General features: G+C 42.6%; 1 protein-coding gene across 3 annotated transcripts in view; it reads left to right on the top strand.

Annotated features, from left to right (window-relative positions):
- Positions 1-26,715, top strand: part of LOC126354771 (protein arginine N-methyltransferase 7-like) — a 120,326-nt gene that overhangs the window by 6,745 nt on the left and 86,866 nt on the right. For 2 of the 3 annotated variants that reach the window (XM_050004664.1, XM_050004665.1), the window contains exon 2: positions 25,322-25,471. The exons of the other annotated variant lie outside the window; for it this stretch is intronic. In XM_050004664.1, the coding sequence (XP_049860621.1) occupies positions 25,322-25,471 (150 nt within the window). The remainder of the gene's footprint in view (positions 1-25,321; positions 25,472-26,715) is intronic. 3 annotated transcript variants of the gene reach the window in all.

Genomic DNA, 26,715 nt, shown 5'->3' with positions numbered 1-26,715 from the left:
ATATGTTTTGACTCAGCACTGTCAGCTAACCAAATGTTTTCGCAATCTGGAGCAAAAACATATGCATGTTCTGTGCTCAAAGCTTAGTGCTCAGACATATCAGTTTTCATATTAAGTTTTGCCAAAAGTTTTCTGCACTCAGATTTAAAATGTCCCTTGTTATGACAGTAATCACATTCAATCTCTTTTCTACTGACCATGTTAGACGCACTGTTGTTACTGGTTTTTAAGCTCAACCTGCGTGTTGTGTCTACATTAACTGCTACAAAGGTTGTTGAGTTTTCATCACTTTGTAAAAGTTTTTGTTCTTCTTTCAATAACCTTAAAGTCAAATTACGGAACGTTTGTTGATCTTCAGCACACGAGTCCCAGGCAGTTGAAAAAACTGTGAACTTTGCTGGCGGACTTCCCAAAATTTTTGCCATTTTGTCAGCTTCTGTAACAGGTTCCCCAATATCGGCTAATGCTTATGCCAGGGACGCAACTTGACTGATGTGTTGCGCAATTGTGTCTGTTGGAGACATTCTGTAATAAACAAATTTCTGCTTCAAGGCCATTTTATTAACTGCGGATTGCTGTTCATGAATAGCCTTTGGTTTGGCCCAATTTCCCCTGCATTTGTGCATGCCATAACATATTGCATTTTGTCAAATTCTATCGCAGTAGATAGAACGAGCATCGCCTTCACATTTAAGTCGTCCCAAGTGGCTTGACTCTCACTAGCTTCATTTGGCCTCAGTTTCCCCTCAACAATATCGAGCACTTTTTCGGCATGAAAAGTATTTTGCAACTGATATTTCCACAGCTGGAAATTTTTACTGTCAAATTTCTGTATAATCTAAGTTTTCAATTTATCTATTTTCATGTAGGCTGAATATAAATCTAACTCATAATACTCAGTTGAAAATGAAAACGAAGGGTAGCAATGAATTCACAGAACAGAAACAAATACCATGTGTATGCATTTGCCTGGGCCCATAACCTGATGTCTTTAATTGTGTTTGGCAGAAAATTACAGAAAAAAATATGGTATATTGGAATAAAAATAACTTATTGCTCCTTTGTTTCACCATAAACACACACACACACACACACACACACACACACACACAAACATATATATATATTAAAAACAAAGATTCCAAGACTTACCAAGCGGGAAAGCGCCGGCAGACAGGCACATGAACAAAACACACAAACACACACACAGAATTACGAGCTTTCGCAACTGGCAGTTGCTTCGTCAGGAAAGAGGGAAGGAGAGGGAAAAATGAAAGGATGTGGGTTTTAAGGGAGAGGGTAAGGAGTCATTCCAATCCCGGGAGCGGAAAGACTTCCCTTAGGGGAAAAAAAGGACAGGTGTACACTCGCACACACACACACACACACATATCCATCCGCACATACACAGACACAAGCAGACATATTTAAAGGCAAAGAGTAAGGGCAGAGATGTCAGTCGAGGCGGAAGTACAGAGGCAAAGAAGTTGTTGAAAGACAGGTGAGGTATGAGCGGCGGCAACTTGAAATTAGCGGAGGTTGAGGCCTGGCGGATATCGAGAAGAGAGGATATACTGAAGGGCGAGTTCCCATCTCCGGAGTTCGGATAGGTTGGTGTTGGTGGGAAGTATCCAGATAACTCGGACGGTGTTATCCAGATAACTCGGACGGTGTAACACTGTGCCAAGATGTGCTGGCCGTGCATCAAGGCATGTTTAGCCACAGGGTGATCCTCATTACCAACAAACACTGTCTGCCTGTGTCCATTCATGCAAATGGACAGTTTGTTGCTGGTCATTCCCACATAGAAAGCGTCACAGTGCAGGCAGGTCAGTTGGTAAATCACGTGGGTGCTTTCACATGTGGCTCTCCCTTTGATCGTGTACACCTTCCGGGTTACAGGACTGGAGTAGGTGGTGGTGGGAGGGTGCATAGGACAGGTTTTACACCGGGGGCAGTTGCAAGGGTAGGAGCCAGAGGGTAGGGAAGGTGGTTTGGGGATTTCATAGGGATGAACCAAGAGGTTACGAAGGTTAGGTGGACGGCGGAAAGACACTCTTGGTGGAGTGGGGAGGATTTAATGAAGGATGGATCTCATTTCGTGGCAGGATTTTAGGAAGTCGTATCCCTGCTGGAGAGCCACATTCAAGGTCTGATCCAGTCCCGGGAAGTATTCTGTCACAAGTGGGGCACTTTTGGGGTTCTTCTGTGAGAGGTTCTGGGTTTGAGGGGATGAGGAAGTGGCTCTGGTTATCTGCTTCTGTACCAGGTTGGGAGGGTAGTTGCGGGATGCGAAAGCTGTTTTCAGGTTGTTGGTGTAATGGTCGAGGGGTTCAGGACTGGAGCAGATTCGTTTGCCACGAAGGCCTAGGCTGTAGGGAAGGGACCGTTTGATATGGAATGGGTGGCAGCTGTCATAATGGAGGTACTGTTGCTTGTTGGTGGGTTTGATGTGGACGGATGTGTGCAGCTGGCCATTGGACAGATGGAGGTCAACGTCTAGGAAAGTGGCATGGGATTTGGAGTAGGACCAGGTGAATCTGATGGAACCAAAGGAGTTGAGGTTGGAGAGGAAATTCTGGAGTTGTTCTTCACTGTGAGTCCAGATCATGAAGATGTCATCAATAAATCTGTTCCAAACTTTGGGTTGGCAGGCTTGGGTAACCAAGAAGGCTTCCTCTAAGCAACCCATGAATAGGTTGGCGCACGAGGGGGCCATCCTGGTACCCATGGCTGTTCCCTTTAATTGTTGGTATGTCTGGCCTTCGAAAGTGAAGTAGTTGTGGGTCAGGATGAAGCTGGCTAAGGTGATGAGGAAAGAGGTTTTAGGTAGGGTGGCAGGTGATCGGCGTGAAAGGAAGTGCTCCATCACAGCGAGGCCCTGAACGTGCGAAATATTTGTGTATAAGGAAGTGGAATCAATGTTTACAAGGATGGTTTCTGGGGGTAACAGATTGGGTAAGGATTCCAGGTGTTTGATAAAGTGGTTGGTGTCTTTGATGAAGGATGGGAGACAGCATGTAATGGGTTGAAGGTGTTGATCTACGTAGACAGAGATACATGCTGTGGGTGCTTGGTAACCAGCTACAATGGGGCGGCCGGGATGATTGGGTTTGTGAATTTTAGGTAGAAGGTAAGGGTGCGGGGTGTCGGTGGGGTCAGGAGGTTGACGGAGTCTGGTGAAAGGTTTTGTAGGGGGCCTAAGGTTCTGAGGATTCCTTGAAGCTCTGCCTGGACATCAGGAATGGGATTACCTTGGCAAACTTTGTATGTAGTGTTGTCTGAAAGCTAACGCAGTCCCCCAGCCACATACTCCCGACAATCAAGTACCACGGTCGTGGAACCCTTGTCCGCCGGAAGAATGACGATGGATCGGTTAGCCTTCAGATCATGGATAGCATGGGCTTCAGCAGTGGTGATATTGGGAGTAGGATTAAGGTTTTTTAAGAAGGATGAGAGGCAAGGCTGGAAGTCAGAAATTCCTGGAAGGTTTGGAGAGGGTGATTTTGAGGAAGAGGGGGTGGGTCCTACTGTGACGGAGGATGGAACTGTTCCATGCAGGGTTCAATTTGGATAGTATCTTGGGGAGTTGGATCATTAGGAGTAGGATGAGGATCATTTTTCTTTGTGGCAAAGTGATATTTCCAGCAGAGAGTACGAGTTTAGGACAGTAAATCTTTGACGAGGCCTGTTTGGTTGAATCTGGGAGTGGGGCTGAAGGTGAGGCCTTTGGATAGGACAGAGGTTTCGGATTGGGAGAGAGGTTTGGAGGAAAGGTTAACTACTGAATTAGAGTGTTGTGGTTCCAGATTGTGTTGTTTGGAATTTTGAGGTTTTGGGGGGAGTGGAGCTGGAAGTGCGAGATTGAGTAGATGGGAGAGACTGGGTCTGTGTGCGATGAGAGGAGGTTGAGGTTTGCTGGAAAGGTTGTGAAGGGTGAGTGAGTTGCCTTTCTGGAGGTGGGAAACCAGGAGATTGGATAGTTTTTTGAGATGGAGGGTGTCATGCTGTTCTAATTTGCAGTTTGTCTGTAGGAGGATGCTGTGAACAGCCAGTGTGGACGTTGGAGAGGAAAGATTGAGGACTTTTATTAAGGATAGCAGTTGATGGGTGTGTTCATTGGCTGAGTTGATGTGTAAGTGAAGGATTAGGTGGGTGAGGGCAATGGATTTTTCAGTTTGGAACTGGTATAGGGACTGATGGAAAGAAGGGTTACAGGCAGAGATGTGAACTTTAAGTGTGAGGCCAAATGTCAGACGAGCCTGAGAAAATAAAATATGGGAGTGTAATGTGGCTAGGGCGAAGGCATGTTTGCGCAGACTCTGAATGTGGCTCTCCAGCAGGGATACGACTTTCTCAAATCCTGCCCTGAAATGAGATCCATCCTTCATGAAATCCTTCCCACTTCACCAAGAGTATCTTTCCGCCATCCACCTAACCTTCATAACCTCTTAGTTCATCCCTATGAAATCCTCAAACCACCTTTCCTACCCTCTGGCTCCTACCCTTGTAACCGCCCCCGGTGTAAAACCTGTCCCATGCACCCTCCCACCAGCACCACGTACTCCAGTCCTGTAACCCGGAAGGTGTACACGATCAAAGGCAGAGCCACGTGTGAAAGCACCCACGTGATTTACCAACTGATCTGCCTACACTGTGAAGCTTTCTATGTGGGAATGACCAGCAACAAACTGTCCATTCATATGAATGGACACAGGCAGATAGTGTTTGTTGGTAATGAGGATCACTCTGTTGCTAAATATGACTTAGTGCACACCCAGCACATCTTGGCACAGTGTTACACTGTCCGGGTTATCTGGATACTTCCCACTAACACCAACCTGTCAGAACTCCGGAAATGGGAACTTGCCCTTCAGTATATCCTCTCTTCTCATTATCCGCCAGGCCTCAACCTCTGCTAATTTCAAGTTGCCGCCACTCATACCTCACCTGTCTTTCAACAACATCTTTGCCTCTGTACGTCTGCCTCGACTGACATCTCTGCCCAAAGGCCCAAACTCTTTGCGTTTACAAATGTCTGCTTGTGACTGTGTATGTGCGGATGGATATGTGTGTGTGTGTGCGCGAGTGTATACCTGTCCTTTTTTCCCACTAAGGTAAGTCTTTCCACTCCGGGATTGGAATGACTCCTTACCCTCTCCCTTAAAACCCACATCCTTTCGTCTTTCCCTCTCCTTCCCTCTTTCCTAATGAAGCAACCGTTGCTTGTGAAAGCTTGAATTTTATGTGTATGTTTGTGTTTGTTTGTGTATCTATCAACCTGCCAGCACTTTCGTTTGGTAAGTCACATCATCGACTTACCAAGCAGGAAAGCGCCGGTAAACAGGCACAATAAATAAAACACACAAACACACACACAGAATTTCTAGCTTTCGCAACCGGCGGTTGCTTCTTCAGGAAAGAGGGAAGGAGAGGGAAAGACGAAGGGATGTGGGTTTTAAGGGAGAGGGTAAGGAGTCATTCCAGTCCCGGGAGTGGAAAGACGTACCTTAGGGGGAAAAAAGGACAGGTGTACACTCGCGCGCACACACACACACATATCCATCCGCACATGTGTGTGTGTGTGTGTGTGTGTGTGTGTGTGTGTGTGTGTGTGAGTGAGTGTGCGTGTGAGCGCTCGCGCGCGCGCGTGTACACCTGTCCTTTTTTCCCCTCTTATATAGCTTTTAGCGAAAGCCTTCTTCAGCAAAGAAAACACACACACATTTGCACAAGCAAGCAAATTTCACACACACACACGACTGTTACCACCAGCAGCTCCAACTGGGATGCAGCTGTCATGGGAGTAGCAATCTGGAGTGGTGCGGAGAAGGGGGAAGGACAGCAGGGTATGGGTGGGGGGAGAGAAGTGCACTGTCTGGCAAGCCATGCAGGGATATAGAGACTGCCAAGTGAAGTGTTAGGAGGTGGGGTATGAGGTAAAAAATGGGGACCACGAAAGGAGAAGAGCAGAGAAGGGGGAATGTTGGGTGGGTACATTGGCAGGGGGCAGCATACAAAGAGGGTGAGGGAATTTGAAAAGGGAGGAGTTGATTGGATGAGGGGGCCAGGGACAGTAGATCACCTTAGGTTGAGGACAGGATAATTCTGGGAGTAGAGGATGTGTTGTAAGAATAACTTCCATCTGCACAGTTCAGAAAAGCTGGTGGTGGAGGGCAGGGTCTTGACGGTCCGGGTTGCAAAGCAGCCACTGAAATCAAACATGTTAAGTTCAGCTGTTTTTGTGCCACAGTTTGGTATATTTTGCTCTAAGCCACAGTTTGACAGTGGCCATTCATCCTGGTGGACAGCTGTATAGTAGTCATACCAATATAAAAAGCTATGCAGTGATTGCAGCAAAGCTGGTATATGACATGGCTTCACAGGTGGTCCAGCCTCAAATGAGCTATGATAAGTCTGTGACAAGAGTGGAATAGGGATTGCTGGTTGGATGAGTTGGGCAGGTCTTGCACCTGGGTCTTCCACTGGGAGTGGCATAGAGATAGAATAGGGTGTTGTGGAAGTTGGTTGGGTGACAGAACACCACTTTAGGAAGGATGGGAAGGACCTTGGGCAGGATGTGTCTTATTTCTGGGCATGATGATTTCCTGGCGACAGATTTGTTCAGTTTTTAGAGTCAGGTGGTGGTAATGAGTGATAAAGGGGGCACTCTATTGAATGAGTGACAAAGGGGGCACTCTTTTGTAGCTGGTTCTTGGGGATGGTGGAACGGTTGGGAGTATGTGGGGAAATGGCACAGGAAATGTGTTTGCGTACTTGTTCTGAAGGATAGTGCCTGTCTGTGAAGGCCTTTGTGATACCTTCAACATATGATCCTTGGATTTTCACTCTTGGAGAGTGAATTGAGACATCAGGACAATAGTAGATTTGTTCAATGCATTTATTTATTCCGGCCTGGTGGAGGCATCCAGTTGCCTCTCATGTGAAACAATAGACATCTGGCATTGTTAACAGCAGAAAGAGTGGGGCCGAGCATGTGTCACTCAAATGCCGCTGTCAGTGAGGTCTCCAGCTGTGAAGGTGGTGACAGGCCAGTACTACAACTGACAATGGCCATGAACTTCCTCGAGCATGCGGGCAGCTCCCCCATGACTCAGGGCAGGCTGCCCTGTTTTGTGGAACAGTGGATCCTGTATTGCATTCCGGGATGTTACTCCAGGTGTCGTGGGCTTAGGGGTATAGGCTGTGGTGCTGAGACAAGAATGATTTAGTATATGACTGGCTGATTGCTTACTTGCCCCAGACTATGTTCGTTTAGGGCTTAGGGCATGTGCTCTAAACACTTCTGTGGTGGCTAGTGAGGAAAGTCTTCCATCCTTCCACTAGTGTATTGCAGTGTTGGCTGTTGCTAGACAGTGCCCAGCTGGCTCTGCTTTGCAACACAAGTCGATCATGTTTTGCTTTGCAATGCATGACCTGCAGTTGGCTCTGGTGTATTTTCTGACCAAATACATTGCCCTCCTTTTTATCAGGATCCAGGCCCTCAGGCCAACCAAACTAGATTATTCTTTGCACTAGAGTTTCTGGTAACTGGCCCTTCTGGCCCTGTTTTGCCTCTTAAGAATTATTCTAGCAACTGGTTCCCTTAATCTTACACATTTCCAAAGGGCCCCTTGCCCTGCTTCTTAACTCAAACACCATGGAACTTACTTCATTAGTAGGCTTGTTGCACAATCACTTCCAACTCTCTATTTCCAACTTACAAGCTAAAATGAAGCAGTTATTCATAATACTTGTGCGTTCAGATTCCTTCTGCTGCTTTTATGCTCGGGTATCCAACCCACACCGAGCGAGGTGGCGCAGTGGTTAGCACATTGGACTCGCATTCGGGAGGACGACGGTTCAATCCCAAGTCCGGCCATCCTGATTTAGGTTTTCCGTGATTTCCCTAAATCTTTCCAGGCAAATGCCGGGATGGTTCCCTTGAAAGGGCACGGTCGACGTCCTTCCCCATCCTTCCCGAGACCGATGACCTCGCTGTTTGGTCTCTTCCCCCACACAACCCCAACCCCTACCCAACCCACTGGGATCTGAACTACGGCTTGGTCTGAGCTTAGTCTTGTGCTTCGTCTGCTATGTACCAACACAAGGACTGTGCTCAGTATAATAAGTGCCACTGTTGTGGCTGACATGATAATAGTCTTTGTTCTCTCTTTCTGGTACTGATTTCCCTGATAAGAATTTACATGCTGCAATAAGATTTCCAGGGAGACTCATCCCTTCTGTTGGTTCAGAAGCACATTTGTAGGCTGCATTAAGTCCAGCCCCAGACTTTGATTTAAGCCAGTTAGATTTGCAGTATGTAGCATTTTCATGGGCTTCTCTGGCCAATACAAATGAGGCTTCGAAATATTCAGATGAGGTACGCCTGAAATTGTGGTGAGCAGGTAAAAAGTAGGCCCCATTATCTCACACACTGTTCCATTTAATAAGAAATATTTCCCGTTCAATTCTTGCCTCTTTGCTGACCTAAGTTTCCAGTGCTCGAAACAACTAGCCACTACTACCACCTTGCCAAAGGTAAGAGTACAATCAATGCACCTTGACCTGCTGAAAGTACAATTCTGGCTCAATCACATTCTCTTACGTCCTTTTTTCCCATTAGCAGTTTCACTGCACAGGAATCCTGCCCCTCTCATATTACCATTTTTACTCTTACAGATTTCTTCAATATCCCCCATTTAACAGGATACTCATGAAGTATGTAGCATTTTAGCATTTGGAATGTGCTTGTTTCTCTAGTACTGGTACAAAAGACAAAAATGTTAAGCCTTCTCTCCATCAGTTCTCACAGCTACTGTGGCTAGCTTGAAATAAAAGGATAAGTTTTTGTGCCTGGGTTCTAAAACCAACCTCAACTCCAACAGGAATTCCTTCTCTACCTTCTTTAGAACCTCTTAATACTGCTTTGATGACAACCTAGCCGACCCCCCCCCCCCTCCCCGCTCCCAAGTGGCTCACCTCTCTTTGGTGAGTTCATATTTGGCTGTCATGGGGACCCAGCCTTTGCAGCACAGCATCTTTTTTCCCTTCTGTGCCTCTTGTCTGTTCTTGTGTTATTCTTTTCCTCCTCCCTTGGGAAATATGTTCTGAATTTTCAGTAGCCTGACATCAGAACAGTCTCTACACTGCTTATCTCTCTCTCTCTCTCTCTCTCTCTCTCTCTCTCTCTCTCTCTCTCTCTCATTCTCTTTCTCTTTCTGCATTTCCCATCTGTCCTCTGCCCCTGCATATGAGGTTCCTGTTTGTTTCTTCTTGCTCCTTGTGTGCTCCTGAAGACCAGCCCATTCATCTGCCACATACCAGGTGACTGGGCAACGCATAATTACCAGCTGCAGATCAACAGGTAGGGTTCACATGTATGCCCTTTGTACAGGCCAGGCAGGTGTGAAGAACCATGTAAGGCAGGTGAGTCCCCCTCTGAGGGGGAGGGTGGTCCAGTTGGAAGGAGTGCACCATGGAGATGCTGGCAATCATGGGGGATTTTCTCACAATCAGCCTATCAACATCTCAGTTTGCGTCTACTAAATTTAAATGGAATGAGACTAAAGATTTGAAGACTCTCCCAGTTGCAACTCGGTTCCTCGTGGTATCATGTACTGAAGGAGGTCAGTCCTTTGATACGATTAATCTGTTTGTAATTCAGGAAGGTGTTGATGCAGTTGCCAGCCGTGTGAAATCCTGATCTTGTTTACATAATAGCATTTTGCTTATGGAGACAAATTGTGATTTTTCAAGCCCAAGAACTGCTTGCAACTTCACTCCTCCATGGCTATCCGGTTCATGTTGAGGCCCATCAAATGCTTAATGCTTGGTATGGTGTTATTTAGACTAGGCTGCTTGATGATCTAATCGAGGAAGAAATCCAAACTTACCTCTCTGATCATGGCGTCACTGCAGTCCCTCAGGTAATGAAAAAGGTTGATGCAACCTTAGTGCTTACACACAATTTTTTTCATATGTTTGATAGAGCAGTGCTTCCATCAAAGACCAAACTCAGTTATGAAGACATCAAGATCCAACTGTACATTCCAAACCTGATGCACTGCTACCAGTTTCAACATTACAACCACACTAGAATGTCCTGTTGAAACATGGCCAAATGTGTTCCTAGTGGTAGGGATGCTCCAGAGGGTGACTGCCCTCCTCCTCCTCCTCCCCCTCCTCCTTCTCCTCTCCCTCCTCCTTCTCCTCCCCGCTGTATCAATTGCAATGATGACCATGCAGCCTGCAATGATGACCATGCAGCCTCATCCCGAGAATGTCCCGTGTATCTTGATGAGCAGGCCGTCTGGGAGATCTGGGTGAAGGAAAAAGTGCCTTACCATGCCACTCACAAGTTGTTGGCTAGTCAAAAGGCCTGCATTTCACCACCTGGCACGTACGGTGCTTTTCTTGCTACACCTTGCTCTATGAAGGACACAGCCATGGAGATTTGTGACCTAAATTCAGCACAGTTGTAAAATCGCCCAGTGTCATGGTAGCATCCTAGTCTCCTCCTCCTCCAGCTGTGCAACAAGCCATCACGTCTTTGCCCCTGGTGCCAAAATCACCTGCTACACAACCAACAGGCTGGAAAGAACAGAAGGAATTTTCCCCACAAAGACTTCTTATGTCCCTCCAGCCATCAAGCATCTGAGACTTCATCTGTCAATTACAAAGCTTCTAAAAAATCAAACAAAAACTAACAGTCTTCTCCTTCACCAACTCAGAGGTCTTCAACAGTGTTGCCGCTTGCTACTTTCACCTGGCTGACCTGCGTTTCACCGGTGCGCAGTGCCACTCATTTTTCTACCCTGGAATCTGCAAGCTGACCGAGTGAAAATGCTGTTCCCTCCGTAGATCTCATGGAACAGGATCCTCCAGCCTCTGCACCCTGTAGCAGTGAGTCTTTGATGGCTGGCACTCAGCAGCTGCCGAAGCGACAACCCTTAATTTTTCCTTCCTTTCTTTATGCCATCATGAGTCTCCTCTAATGAAATGTTTGCAGCATTAGATCTGAACAAGGAGGAATTACGACTGCTCTTGGAATTACAGTGTTCACTTGTTTTCTGTCTCCAGGTAAAAGAATTGTCTCTTCACGATCGCTTTGACCTCTTGCATTTCATTCTGGTCTGCGTTTCATTCTGGTCTGTCTTGAGTGGTCTGTTCTCTGTGACACATACTCAAGCGACCATTTCCTGTGTGCTATCTGTTTGATGACTCCTACCCCACCTACATGTAAACCCAACTGGCGGCTTTCTAAGGCTGACTGGAGGCTTTACTCTTCCATGGTGATTTTTTGCAGAATAACATTATCCTTACTGGTGCACAATATTCCATTCCTCATACTTCATCTTGACTGCACTGCATCCCGGTCCTTTGGTGGCGTGAGGTATGACACAATGCAACTCATGTGCCTGTCATCCTACAGTGACGAACTGTATTAGTACATAAACAGTTGTGTGCACGACGTCGTTGCATTCTTCGGGACAGTAGACAAAATAGCTGGATTTCATTTGCTAGTTCCGTTAACAGTTACACTCCCTCTTCCTTCGTGTGGGGCAACCTCCAGCATCTCACTGGGACCAAGGTCCATTACCAAATTTCCACCTGACTGTAGCAGATGATGTCATTGTGGGCACCATTGCTATCTCCAACACTTTGGGCTGCTATTTTGCGTAGATTTTGAGCTCTACCCTCTATCATCCTGCCTTCCTCCATCAGAAATAAGTGGACGAGGCTCAGGTGATACCCTTTTCTCAGAATTGTGAGTGCTACAATGCTGCTTTTACTATGAGGGAGGTAGATCATGCTCTCATTTTATCCAGATCTTCCACCCCAGGGTCCAGACACTGTTGACATTAAGATGATGTTGCAGCATCTTTCTCTTGTGGGCAAGCACTTTTTGCTTCATATGTACAATTGCATCTGGGCAGATGGCTCGTTTCCCAGATGCTGACGTGAAGCCACTGTCATACCCATGTCTAAGCCTGGTAAGGACAAACACTTTCCTTCTAGTTACCACCCGATTTCTCTCACCAGCTGTGCTTGCAAGGTTCTCACAATTTACTAATCACTGATTCTCACAATTTACTAATCACTGCAAAATGTGTATTCTTAGCGCACCGTACTGCAGTTGACCATCTCGCCACTTTGTCAACCCATGTCGTGAACTGTTTTCTGTGGAAATACTAGACTGTGGTTGTGGTTTTTGATTTGCAGAAAGCCTACACCACCTGCTGGTGGACTGGTATCCTCGATACTCTGTACATTTGGTGGTTCTGAGGCCACCTGCCCTATTGCCTTCAGAACATCTTTATCCAAGAAAGCAGGATGTCAGTGCTCTGTCCTGAGCATCGTCCTCTTTGCTATAGACATTAACCTACTATGGCCTGTCTCGTGCCAGGCATCTGTGGCTCCCTTTTCCTGAAGGATTTTGCAATCTATTGCAGTTCTCCACGGACTTGTGTCTTTGAGTGTGCAGTGTTACGTGGCTTTATGCTTAATTACAGACTTACTATTTTATCAGTTGATTTGTTTTCACCACATAATGCCTGCTGTTTACGTCCTCCTTCGTTGCTGAGCGATGTATCACTTTTCGTTCTGATGCCGCAACTCTTCGTTTCCTATATCTTTACTACTTTTTATCTATACAAATGATGAACTATTGGTTTTGCCGTTTAACAACCCTTTTACGTGAACCTTTCAAGACTCGATCAATCTGTTTACAAAGAGAAAGCAGAATATCTCTTCCTTTGAGGTTGTCCAACAACGACCTAGGAAGCTCGATGTCCTCGCGGCCTAGGCTTGTCCGTGGCTCGTGGTAGTTTGCAGCATTCGTTTTATTCCTTGCCCACTTGCCGCTATGTCGAACTTTTGTGGTGATCATTGGGTAATGTCTTCCACATTATCTGCAACATAAATAAAACTTTCTTCCCACAGTATTTCTGAAAACCCAAAAACAAACTTGAAGAACATAGTAATAATAACTATTCTTACAATTATTCGTATAAGTCTTGGTCAATTTAATGAGGGGTGGGACAGGCCTAGGCCTTGTGACACCACAAGTGGCATCTTCAGCGTTGTCTCGATTGTCTTTACTCATGGTGCACCGACAATGGCATTCGGCTTTTCTACTGACAAAACTGTTTGTGTGAATTTGTGGTGGCACTATGGGTTTCTTCCACCATCTTTACATATTGGGTCTGTTGTTTTTCCATTTGCTGAACCTATGGAATTCCTGGGGCTCATGCATGATATGAAACCACCTTGGTCCTCTCACATGTCATATCTGGTGCTAATGCTTCTGGTAACCTCAGCAATGGTACTCTTGTTTGACACAAATTCACTCTCTGTGCTCACTGTATTCAATTGCACACATACTATTTTACATCTATCTGGCTGTGCCCCCAGGCATAATCCGTATCACTTCATAGTCTCAGATGTTATTGAATTTAGCATGTGTTAAAATTTAGGATTAAGTGAGAAACACACTTTTTTTTGTTTTCTCCAAAAAATTCCTGCCCTGAGATACAGGCCTCTGAAGACGACACTGCAAACACCATTTTGAAGATGGAAATTTTGGAAATTTTTAAAAAATACTGTATTTTTGTAACAGTTCTAGATATTTTGTTAGAGTGTTTTTATTTGAAAGATAATGCTTTATGATTACAGTGGTCTCCTCCATTTGGACATATCTGTCAAAGCTCTTTTGCTGTTGTCTTTTGTATTTTTTTATAATTTACAGATTTTTTTTTCCAAAAATGCCAATCCAGAAAAGTTAGATTTTTTCTGTTTATTAGTACTATGTAGTACTATATTCTCTGTAAAGGAGAGCTTCCACTTTTAAGTTGGACAAGTTTTACTTTGAAAAATCATTTTTTTAACTTTCAAGGGTAATGTATGCCTTCACTGAAGTTGTTTCTTACTAATTTCTTTGTTACAGTGTTTATTTCTATTGTCTTTGTTGCAGTTATTTCTTATCACTTTTTTCGTTGCAGTTATTTCTTTTCACTTTCATTGTTGCAGATATTTCTTACACTTTGTTGTAGTTTCTTCGTGGTCGTTCATTGCAGCTTTCGGTATTGTAGTTGTTACGTGCTAATTTGTTTACTGAAGAGGCTTCTAAGAAATCTGAAACCATCCAGGGAGTTCTTTGTTTTTGTGAGGAATTTGCCAGTTGACACAGTTGTAGTGTCTTTTGTGAAAAGGACTGTTTGAAATGTCTTCTGACTGGGGCCACCAGTGAATGAAGTGTGCAGACTATTTGCATATTCAAAAATGTGTGGTACGTTGTTGTTGTTGTCTTCAGTCCTGAGACTGGTTTGATGCAGCTCTCCATGCTACTCTATCCCGTGCAAGCTGCTTCATCTCCCAGTACCTACTGCAACCTACATCCTTCTGAATCTGCTTAGTGTACTCATCTCTCGGTCTCCCTCTACGATTTTTACCCTCCACGCTGCCCTCCAATGCTAAATTTGTGATCCCTTGATGCCTCAAAACATGTCCTACCAACTGATCCCTTCTTCTAATCAAGTTGTGCCACAAACTTCTCTTCTCCCCAATCCTAATCAATACCTCCTCATTAGTTACGTGCTCTATCCACCTTATCTTCAGTATTCTTCTGTAGCACCACATTTCGAAAGCTTCTATTCTCTTCTTGTCCAAACTAGTTATCGTCCATGTTTCACTTCCATACATGGCTACACTCCAAACAAATACTTTCAGAAACAACTTCCTGATACATAAATCTATATTCGATGTTAACAAATTTCTCTTCTTCAGAAACGCTTTCCTTGCCATTGCCAGTCTACATTTTATATCCTCTCTACTTCGACCATCATCAGTTATTTTACTTCCTAAATAGCAAAACTCCTTTACTACTTTAAGTGTCTCATTTCCTAATCTAATTCCCTCAGCATCACCCGATTTAATTTGACTACATTCCATTATCCTCGTTTTGCTTTTGTTAATGTTCATCTTATATCCTCCTTTCAAGACACAGTCCATTCCGTTCAACTGCACTTCCAAGTCCTTTGCCGTCTCTGACAGAATTACAATGTCATCGGCGAACCTCAAAGTTTTTACTTCATCTCCATGAATTTTAATACCTACTCCAAATTTTTCTTTTGTTTCCTTTACTGCTTGCTCAATATACAGATTGAATAACATCGGGGAGAGGCTACAACCCTGTCTCACTCCTTTCCCAACCACTGCTTCCCTTTCATGCCCCTCGACTCTTATGACTGCCATCTGGTTTCTGTACAAATTATAAATAGCCTTTCGCTCCCTGTATCTTACCCCTGCCACCTTTAGAATTTGAAAAAGAGTATTCCAGTCAACATTGTCAAAAGCTTTCTCTAAGTCTACAAATGCTAGAAACGTAGGTTTGCCTTTTCTTAATCTTTCTTCTAAGATAAGTCGTAAGGTCAGTATTGCCTCACGTGTCCCAACATTTCGACGGAATCCAAACTGATCCTCCCCGAGGTCTGCATCTACCAGTTTTTCCATTCGTCTGTAAAGAATTCGCGTTAGTATTTTGCAGCCGTGGCTTATTAAACTGATAGTTCGGTAATTTTCACATCTGTCAGCACCTGCTTTCTTTGGGATTGGAATTATTATATTCTTCTTGAAGTCTGAGGGTATTTCGCCTGTCTCATACATCTTGCTCACCAGCTGGTAGAGTTTTGTCAGGACTGGTTGTCCCAAGGCTGTCAGTAGTTCTAATGGAATGTTGTCTACTCCGGGGGCCTTGTTTCGACTCAGGTCTTTCAGTGCTCTGTCAAACTCTTCACGCAGTATCGTATCTCCCATTTCGTCGTCATCTACATCCTCTTCCATTTCCATAATATTGTCCTCAAGTACATCGCCCTTGTATAAACCTTCTATATACTCCTTCCACCTTTCTGCCTTCCCTTCTTTGCTTAGAACTGGGCTGCCATCTGAGCTCTTGATATTCATACACGTGGTTCTCTTCTCTCCAAAGGTCTCTTTAATTTTCCTGTAGGCAGTATCTATCTTACCCCTAGTGAGATAAGCTTCTACATCCTTACATTTGTCCTCTAGCCATCCCTGTTTAGCCATTTTGCACTTCCTGTCGATCTCATTTTTGAGACGTTTGTATTCCTTTTTGCCTGCTTCATTTACTGCATTTTTATATTTTCTCCTTTCATCAATTAAATTCAATATTTCTTCTGTTACCCAAGGATTTCTAGCAGCCCTCGTCTTTGTACCTACTTTATCCTCTGCTGCCTTCACTACTACATCCCTCAGAGCTACCCATTCTTCTTCTACTGTATTTCTTTCCCCTATTCCTGTCAATTGTTCCCTTATGCTCTCCCTGAAACTCTGTACAACCTCTGGTTCTTTCAGTTTATCCAGGTCCCATCTCCTTAATTTCCCACATTTTTGCAGTTTCTTCAGTTTTAATCTACAGGTCATAACCAATAGATTGTGGTCGGAGTCCACATCTGCCCCTGGAAATGTCTTACAACTTAAAACCTGGTTCCTAAATCTCTGTCTTACCATTATATAATCTATCTGATACCTTTTGGTATCTCCAGGGTTCTTCCACGTATACAACCTTCTTTCATGATTCTTAAACCAAGTGTTAGCTATGATTAAGTTGTGCTCTGTGCAAAATTCTACTAGGCGGCTTCCTCTTTCATTTCTTAGCCCCAATCCATATTCACCTACTATGTTTCCTTCTCTCCCTTTTCCTACACTCGAATTCCAGTCACCCATTACTATTAAATTTTCGTCTCCCTTCACTATCTGAATAATTTCTTTTATTTCATCATACATTTCTTCAATTTCTTCATCATCTGCAGAGCTAGTTGGCATATAAACTTGTACTACTGTAGTAGGTGTGGGCTTCGTATCTATCTTGGCCACAATAATGCGTTCACTATGCTGTTTGTAGTAGCTTACCCGCATTCCTATTTTCCTATTCATTATTAAACCTACTCCTGCATTACCCCTATTTGATTTTGTGTTTATAACCCTGTAGTCACCTGACCAGAAGTCTTGTTCCTCCTGCCACCGAACTTCACTAATTCCCACTATATCTAACTTTAACCTATCCATTTCCCTTTTTAAATTTTCTAACCTACCTGCCCGATTAAGGGATCTGACATTCCACGCTCCGATCCGTAGAACGCCAGTTTTCTTTCTCCTGATAACGACATCCTCCTGAGTAGTCCCCGCCCGGAGATCCGAATGGGGGACTATTTTACCTCCGGAATATTTTACCCAAGAGGATGCCATCATCATTTAATCATACAGTAAAGCTGCATGTCCTCGGGAAAAATTACGGCTGTAGTTTCCCCTTGCTTTCAGCCGTTCGCAGTACCAGCACAGCAAGGCCGTTTTGGTTAATGTTGCAAGGCCAGATCAGTCAATCATCCAGACTGTTGCCCCTGCAACTACTGAAAAGGCTGCTGCCCCTCTTCAGGAACCACACGTTTGTCTGGCCTCTCAACAGATACCCCTCCGTTGTGGTTGCACCTACGGTACGGCCATCTGTATCGCTGAGGCACGCAAGCCTCCCCACCAACGGCAAGGTCCATGGTTCATGGGGGGAGGATGTGTGGTATATATATGACAAAAAAAAAAAAAAAAGACTTTGTTAAGATTGGGAATATGTGTTCTCATTTGAAGACTCTGTTTCAAAGTGAAGATGTTTCCAGTGATGACCTTTTGTGTTCCAAATGTTCTGACACAATAACAATAATGATAATATCTGAACAAGGTGAAGCCTCCCATGGTGCAGATGATGTAGATTTTGCATCAGTAAAGGAAGATTTAAATACCCTGAATCAGTCAACTAGAGGTAGATGATTGTCCTGTTAAGAAACTGTGGTCAGTGAAGTCGAGTTGTAAGTTCTATGCACTAAGAAAGTGCAGAGAAATTACTAAAGCTGTGGATGTATACACTACAGCAAAACTGACCACATTCTTCAAAGTAGAAAATTCATCTTCAGAATAAAATTAACTGAAGCACTCTTGCACCTCTTGCCAGGAATTTTTCACAAATATCAGTTCAGCTGTTGAATATTGTGCATCCTACAGCGAAAAGGTGCAAGTTTTAACTATTATTCCAGAGGCATTTTCAAAGAAAACATTTTTGAACCACGTTCCATCAGTATCAAAGTACGTGGTAGACAAATCAAGAAATGTGAGGTCTGTAAAAGGAGTCTTTGGAAGGCCAGATACCTATTTTGGTCATCCTGCAGAAGCAGCTCAAGTTCAAATAGTGCAGTCATTTTATCTGGAAGATAACTAGGAGTGTTCTCACCAGAGTGCCAACAAAAAAGGCATTATAACTGTAACGGCTGGAGGTCAAAAAGTTGTGAAAGTGAAGAGGTGCATGACTCAAAAGAATAAAAGAAACTTTTGCAGTTTATAAGAGCAACTACACAACTTCACATATTGAAAGATCAAAATTTTATGCACTACGACCTAAGTAGGTAGTGCCACACCTACCTAGAGATGTCTGCCAATGTGTGTACTGCACGAATTTTGAACTTTGTGTGGTAACTTTGAAGACCTTAGTCAAGCATGTGACACATAACACCTTGGTTGGGCAAGTGAAGTCATTACAGACACTTGGCCTGGAAGATGTAGCAGATAACTCTGCAAAAATTACGTGTGTGACATGGGAGGAAAATAAACTAATTAAGAAAACTGTTGCCTTTGACAGTTTCATCGATGAACTGGGTAAATGGTCAGTGAAAGCAGTAACACACCGGCATCTGAAGAAATTGCAACAACACATTGCAGAAGTGAAAGAGTGTGCCCAGGCAGAAGAACTATGTTTAGTGCTTCACAGTGATTTTGCTGAGAACTGGTCTGTAATCCTCCCACAAGAAGTACAAGGGTGTCATTGGAGTAATGACCAGGTCTCAGTTTTTACAGGAGTGACATATTTTTAAAACAAGACCACAAGTGTTGCAATTATAAGTGATGACACAGGACATGACTTACTACATGCTTTGGTAGCAGTGAACAAAATCCTTCAACTGCAAACAGGGGCAGAGAAGATCATCATTATTTCTGATGGTGCTCGTAGTTAATTTAAAAATCATTACCACCTGTTTGAATTGAGTAAGGCGCTTGTGCCAACTGACTGGGTATACAGTGCTACTGGTTATGGGAAGGGGCCTTATGGTGGTGTAGGGAGCCTGCTAAAACACCATGCTACAAAATGTAACCACGCTACAAAACATAATCTTTCCAGACCAAATACTGCTGCGATTCAGAATGCTGAGGCTTTTACGAGAGTTGTGAAATCATACGTGAGCAGAAAAAAAGAAGAATGATCCAGACGAACTACTCCTGTGAAAGGAATTCAGAAGACACATTTTTGGACTCAGAGTGATGGATGAACTCATATTGCACGCATTTGAAAGAGCAAGAAAGAATTTTTTTTTTTCTTTTGGCCAACACCTCCGAAACAACAGGGTATTATTCAGATTCACTACTTGAGAAGGGGGATGTTTGTGGTGTGTGTGTGTGTGTGTGTGTGTGTGTGTGTGTGTGTGTGTGTGTGTGTGTGTGTATGTGTGTATGACTGTGACTCGACATGGGCCAGTTGCTGGATGGAGGTTTCCAGCTGAAGGACAGCATCAACGCCATCAGTGCTCATTTCCTATTCACAATGTTTTGAAGGTTGTAAGTGCTCTAGTTCTTATTGGTTTGATAGGAAGGCATCACTATATATCAAAGGAAGATACTGAAGCAGTGGAACATATTTTTAGTTAATTGACTGGCTAATTTCAGTACAAAACAGAGTGCACAGAAGTTGTATATATTGAAACCTTCAAGTCTTTGGACCTTTCACATGCATTTTGGAACCATTTAAAATGCTTGAAAAATGAGTCTCTTACTCATCTTTCAAAACTAAAATTATATTAAAAACAAAGATTCCAAGACTTTCCAAGGGGGAAAGCTCCGGTAGACAGGCACAATAAAATAACACACAAACACACACACAAAATTTCTAGCTTTCGCAACCAACGGTTCCTTCTTCAGGAAAGAGGGAAGGAGAGGGTAAGACGAAAGGATGTGGGTTTTAAGGGAGAGGGTAAGGAGTCATTCCAATCCTGGGAGTGGAAAGACTTACCTTAGGGGGAAAAAAACATTCTGTAGACAATTATGCTTCCTCCTCCGCCCTGGAGCCTTGTGACAATTGCTGCAGGGCCATATACACCAACGACCATCTGTCCAGTGGCACATACGATGTAATTCATCTGAAGAGGCCACCTGTTGCCACTCAGTGGGCAGCCAGTTGCAGTACAAGTGTGCAAATTCCAGCGTTTGTTGCCAGTGAATGGCACTCATTGTGGGTGCATGAACCAGGCACCTACTGCGGAAGCCTATACTCGGCAACATTCACTGAAAGATCGTTGAGGAGATACTGTTGATAGCTGCTTGGTACACCTAGGAGGTCAGTTGCTCAATAGTTGCACGTCTATTCGTTCATATACATTATCACAGCTGTCACTCACTCCTTTTATCTATGACCCGTAGTTCACCACAGTTGCCTTAGTGCTGGTTTTGATAGTGCCATTTTGTCATGTACAGTATACTTTAACAATAGCAGCATACAAACAGTTTATGAACTTAGCCATTTTGGAAATGGATCTACCATTGACCCAAAAGGCAATGATCGTGACCTTTTGGATGTCATATAAATTGCTCCATTTCTGCATTACAACAACGACTGCAATGTTTTCCATGTATCCTGATGCATGTTATATACCTTCCATTGCTAGTGCTGCCAACTGCTGTCTGTGAGTGGCTATTGCACACTGAAGTGAAACATAGGTGGTGATCACATTAGTCTGACTGGACAGTGTATGTCAGTAGTTTGCTGGTTAAAAATGCACTTGTGTATTACCTTCTCTAAAATTTTTGAGCAGTGTGTAAAAATTAAAATCGGATGTAAGTTTGATGGTACTGTTTTATCCCATTTCTTATACAGAGCCTTAACTTTAGCATATTTCAGTAATTTGGGAAGTGTTCCAGTGATAAATAATTGATCTGCAAATAATAAATATGTTACTAAACTTGTGTAAACACCCTTTAATTTACTTTGTTGATATGATACAGTAACTACCTGAGTTTTTCATTTTATATATTTTATGGTGAACATTACTTCTTGTGTAGTGAAGGCCATATTCATATTACTAAAGATATTTGTAGTGGCTGACGTGAATTATCCCATGGCAGCAACAACTGAACTTTACAGCCCTATTTTTTCATTAACAGTTACAAAATATTTGTTAAAATGTTTTACACTGCTGCACAAATTTGTTATTAATGTAGCAATTTTTCTTGTAGCTCCCATCCCATAGAATAGATGTTAACGTTAATATGTCAGTCATTGAAATAATTTTGTAAAATACGTATGTAGGTATCAGATGTTTTTTACACAACACATTTACTGTTGCATATAAACTTACGTCACTGTAGCTGAAAATCCACATTGTTGTTGTGTTACTGCCCTTCCCACCTCACTGTCTCCAAATTTAGCACTTTTGTTCAATAAATTTGATTTGAATGCATCTTTTATACATACCCATTGGCCATACAACAGTCAGTAATACGTTTCATTATCATTATTATTATTATTATTATTATTATTATTGTTATTGTTGTTGTTGTTTTTGTTTTTGTGGTTTGAAATCTTCAGCTTGTAGATTTCAAATTTATATACACTGATCAGCCAAAACATTATGACCTTTGCTAACTGTTATGTTGGATTCTGCCTGATGGCTTTGTGGCCTCGTGACACAGTAACAGAAGTATGTAATCAGAGAAGAGACAGATGTGGGATCACCCTAGTGAAGATAAGGGCCACAAATGGGGAAATCCATTGAGATAAGTGTCTTTGACAAAGAGATGATTATTATTATTATTATTATTATTATTATTATTATTATTATTATTATAAAACAGAACCTCTGAATGAGTATGCTGTTGTCATGAGCATCTGTGGAAAGAGGTAGTAGAACAGTGAAACTACTGCTAGGCGCTAAATGGCTGGACGACCATGTCTCTTCATGGAAAATGGAGTTCAAAAGCTTGTCTTATCTTTAAAGTAGGACAGATGGTGATCTGTGGCATCTGTGCCAAAAGAGCACAGTGCTGGGGCATGCAAAAGTGTTTCATAGCTCACCATTCATCATATATTGTTGAACATGGAACTTTGCAGAAGACCACCATACTTGTTCACATGTTGACCCAACGACATCATCAGTTATGATTGCAGTGGGCACTGGGGATTCGACCATTGATCAATGGAGATTTGTTGGCTCTTCAGATGAATCGCATTTTTGCTACACTAGATCAATTGTTATCTATACAAATGTTGCCATCAAGGTGAACAGTGGCTCAAAATGTGCAGCGCACCATGGATGCAGGCTGGTGGGTGCAGTATATGTTATGGAAGACATTTTTCTGCACTTGCGTGGATTTGGGGTTGTAATCAAAGACACACTGACAGCCGTGAACCACCTGCACCCCTTCATGCTTAATGTCTTCCCCAACAGTGAGAACATCTTTCAGCAGCATAATTGTCTTTCTCTCGGAGCCAGGACCATGCTACAGTGGTTTGAGGAGCATTATAGTGAACTCATATTAATGTCACCAAATTCGCCTGATGTGAATCCAATAGAACCCATCTGGGTCACTGTCGGGGTACGCAAGTCAGTGGCCAATTATTTGTGTGAATTACATGACCTGTCCATAGACATCTAATGCCACATACTTCCAAAAACCTACCGACAAACTGTTGGATCCCTGATATGCAGAATCAATGATGTATTTCATTCCAAACATGGAAAAACAAGCTATGAATCAGGTGGTTATAATATTTTGGCTCATCAGTGTATAGGTTGATGATTTGTCAGATCAAATCAAATATTGGTATTGCTTCAAAAAATTATTTGTGGGAGGTGAGATAGAAGCATTTAGCTACTTAACCCTAGCACCACTAAGCTCAGATCTGTCACATGGATGTCTGGAGGGGGAGGGGGAGGGGCAGAAATTGTCCTCACATTCTTTTAACTTTTTTTTTAATGAACTAGGTATTTCTTTACTAGCTTGAAAAACACTTTCCGTAGTTATCAGGAACATTATAATATACACAAAAACAATAAATAAAGTAATGAATATGAGAAATATTATTATATTTTTATCATGAAACTAACACTTTCATATACATCAGACTTATATTAAGAAATCACGAAAGAACTTACAATAGCAAACCAATTCAAATAAGAACACAGAAAATCAAAGTCAGAAATTACAATTGAGTTTTTCCTTCCTATTCACTTTCACTTTCAATTTTACAACCTTTGCATATGATTGTTTTTGCAGAATGAGTGGAACACACATACTTGGAACACCTGCAACAAACTATAGACACTTTCATCATCTTGTCTTTTTCCTTTTTACAGTTTTTATACTTCAAACATATGTGACATCTTTCTCTTAAATAAAATTCAACAGATTGAACAGTTGCAGTAATGCTGGGCAGTGTTTTCCCTAGAACACTTTCTGTATTATTTGTTCCTCTCTTTCACAGCTGGCCTAAAGAGCTGTTGACGTAATTCTAGCAGATACAGCCTTCTTACATTATGCTTCTTCTTATTCCAGTTTGGGTTGTTTATCATGAAAATTGTTCCAGCATTGAGACAGGCAATATATATCAACGTGAAAAAGAGAGCTAATGAGCACCTTCTCGTCCCTCATTTTACTGAATGATATTGCATCATTTGATCAATGCTGTCTATGCACCCTTTGGTTTCATTGTAGTAGAGACTGATGGCCCCCCCCCCCCCCCCTCCCACCTCTCTGTCGACTCATCCCCCTTGTTATAATTGTGTTGCATGGAAAGAAGTAGGAGAATCTTGTAGGTTTCTGTTTGGAGATGTATGAAACCAGGGTAACTGGTGCATTGCCTGCTTTCGGATATATGAATAAGTACTTAGAGGAAAATAGCTCTCGACCTTGTGTCTTCTTTAGCTGTTCTGGTATGTGTTTTCTGTTACTCTTCAGTGTTCCCACCAAAGTTAACTTGTCATCATTGTAAAACTCCTCAGCTAGGTCTATGTAAAATAACGATCTGTTGTTATGTTTCTTCCACTTCCTGCCATCAGATTCACAAGGCGTCTAACAACTGCCTTTGCACACCAGTTCCTCGGCAGGCCATTCATCCTTCCCTGCATATACCTCCACTTTTAGAACGTACCGGGTGTGTGCACCTGATAACATCATAATCAGTATGCCATACTTCCCATGCTTGTCTTTCATAAAGACATTAAAGGGACATCTTCCTCAAAATAGGGAGAGCATTTCATAGATTGTTAGATCTGTACTTGATATGTAGTATTTCACATACATTCAGTTAGCTTCGTCGAAAACTTCACGAAAGGAGCAAAACTTATCCTTCTTTCATCTCTTGGTTCTCGTTTCTTTATCATCAAATCTAAACAGGGACAGATGTTCTCCACATTGAATACGACTCATTGTAGCTGTGCAGATATTCTTTCCCAGTACTTTCCCCCATAAGTTCTCAAGAGGCAGAGGTGTCTATGAGTATCAGAATACCAATGAAGGCATACATTTCTTCTATGTTTGTAAGTTTTAAGTTCTTATTGTGAGCTTCTTAGTTTGTATAGACCATGATAGTCTTCATTATTTGGGGAATTATAAACTTTTTGAAAGATTCTGACACACTAGAGGTCAAGCCTTCATGAGTCAAACTTTCACAAAAATTCTCTATGTTTTGTACTGACCTGCGTTCTTGCCTAGGAGGCATAGTAATATATTCCCTACCACTTTTGGCTATAACAATGATGCTGGAAGCAGCTGTGTGCTGTTCATCAGGGGACGAACTCCATGAACTTGACTCAGTTTCTGTTGCTGTGTCACAACTGTATCATCTTCTTCTGGATTACTTTCATCACCTTCATTTGCTTCATTTATTATAGCCGACACCTCTTCATTTGTGAGAAACCTCTGATACTGACGAAACATTGTATTAGAACTGCAAAAACTACCCGCACTTAAATATAATAGACACATCTAAATAATTTAAAAAAGTTAAAAAAACCATGACACCACATACTCAAGATATTTTTCTATAACTACCTAATTCTTGCTTCTTCACTCCAACGAATCGATATGTTACACAAATAAAACAAATACTGCGGGCAATTTTTGCCCCCGCCCCCCCCTCCACAGTGGTGCTAGGGTTAATTACTATTAACTTAACCAATTCACTTTGTTTATAACTTTTTTTTTCATACAGAACCAGAAATACTATGAAGGAATAAAGTTGGCTGTTAAAAAAATGCACCGCCAGGGAAAGAAGGCAAATGTCCTAGATATTGGTACAGGGACTGGGCTGTTAGCAATGATGGCAGCATCATGTGGAGCTGACTCAGTTGTTGCATGTGAGGTATTAAATTACAGCATTTATTGCACATAAGAAACACAATTTCTTTGTTGTGATTTAGCTGTCTTACTGCAAAATATAAAATCATCAATTTAATTATTTTTTGTCATACTAATGTATGGTATGCATGTCCAATGTATAAGACTAGAAGAATGGTATAGAGGTACCAATAGAACGAAGTTCTGTTTCACTGTTTACGATGCTCTGTAGTAGCACCTTTAGCAGGGAGATGACCATGTAAGACATAAATCACTATACAAGTTTCAGACTTAAGTTAATCTTTTGTGAATGTTTTAATTTATAGAGATGGCACAACCTTACTATTTCTTGTGAGATCTGAAATATTTTTTTTTCTGCAGTTACGTCTTTGAGAAGTTACCCTGATTGATGGCACCCTATTGAGAAATACTACTTAGAACTATTTTGTTTTACTGTGTACATGACATCTTGTTCTTCATTTATTAATTGTCATATTTTACAGTAGAAGACTACGTCACATATTTATCTGCCCAAAGAACTTAATGTATCTGCAATTAGAGTAGAAGCTCAAAGCTTATTCAGCTCCCTTCCTTTCCTTCTGGTTTCCTCTATCCAGCTAACACTGGATCGGGAATGGTGTGGCTATTCGACGGTTTCACGAAGGACCATACTGTTATATGGGCTATTATTACAATGGGATCGCCACTCCCAAAGGTATTTTACACCTACTGCTAGCTCCTACTGTGTGCACCTAGTGTAACTGCACAGTCAAATGTGACACTGTTGTTCAAATCTTTGCATATTGTGTATCTGAGGCGGTACGTGGGAGCCAGTTCAGTATTTACGTAGGTGGATGTAGAAAACACATCTGGTCTGGCCAACAGACCACCCTCCTTTTGTTAATCTGCGATGTGGATTCAAACCATGGCCAATGTTCCGCGCCACCGTCTCCAAAATCCAAGCTGGGGATGAAGGCCAAATGGCCAAAGCAGTCCGCTGTTAAGCCATTGGTGCGTGTGACCTTTTTGATGTCAGATGGATCTGATGATGATCATATCATTCCTTGTATGGTTGTTGACATCTACCTGAGGGAACCAGTGAGTTTCTCAAGTGACCCCCCCCCCCCCCCCCCAACTCCATTGCCGTCTTGTTAGCACAGCAAAATGAGAAGGGTAAAGACAGACTAAAACCTCACCCTTAAAAATGGCTTCTATACATTAATGGTTTCAGAACACATGCGGCGGAACTGAAACGACAAGTACAGAAAG

This window comes from Schistocerca gregaria, chromosome 3, assembly GCF_023897955.1.
Source record: "Schistocerca gregaria isolate iqSchGreg1 chromosome 3, iqSchGreg1.2, whole genome shotgun sequence".
NCBI lineage: Eukaryota > Metazoa > Arthropoda > Insecta > Orthoptera > Acrididae > Schistocerca > Schistocerca gregaria.
This window is presented reverse-complemented; position numbering and strand designations above follow the sequence as displayed.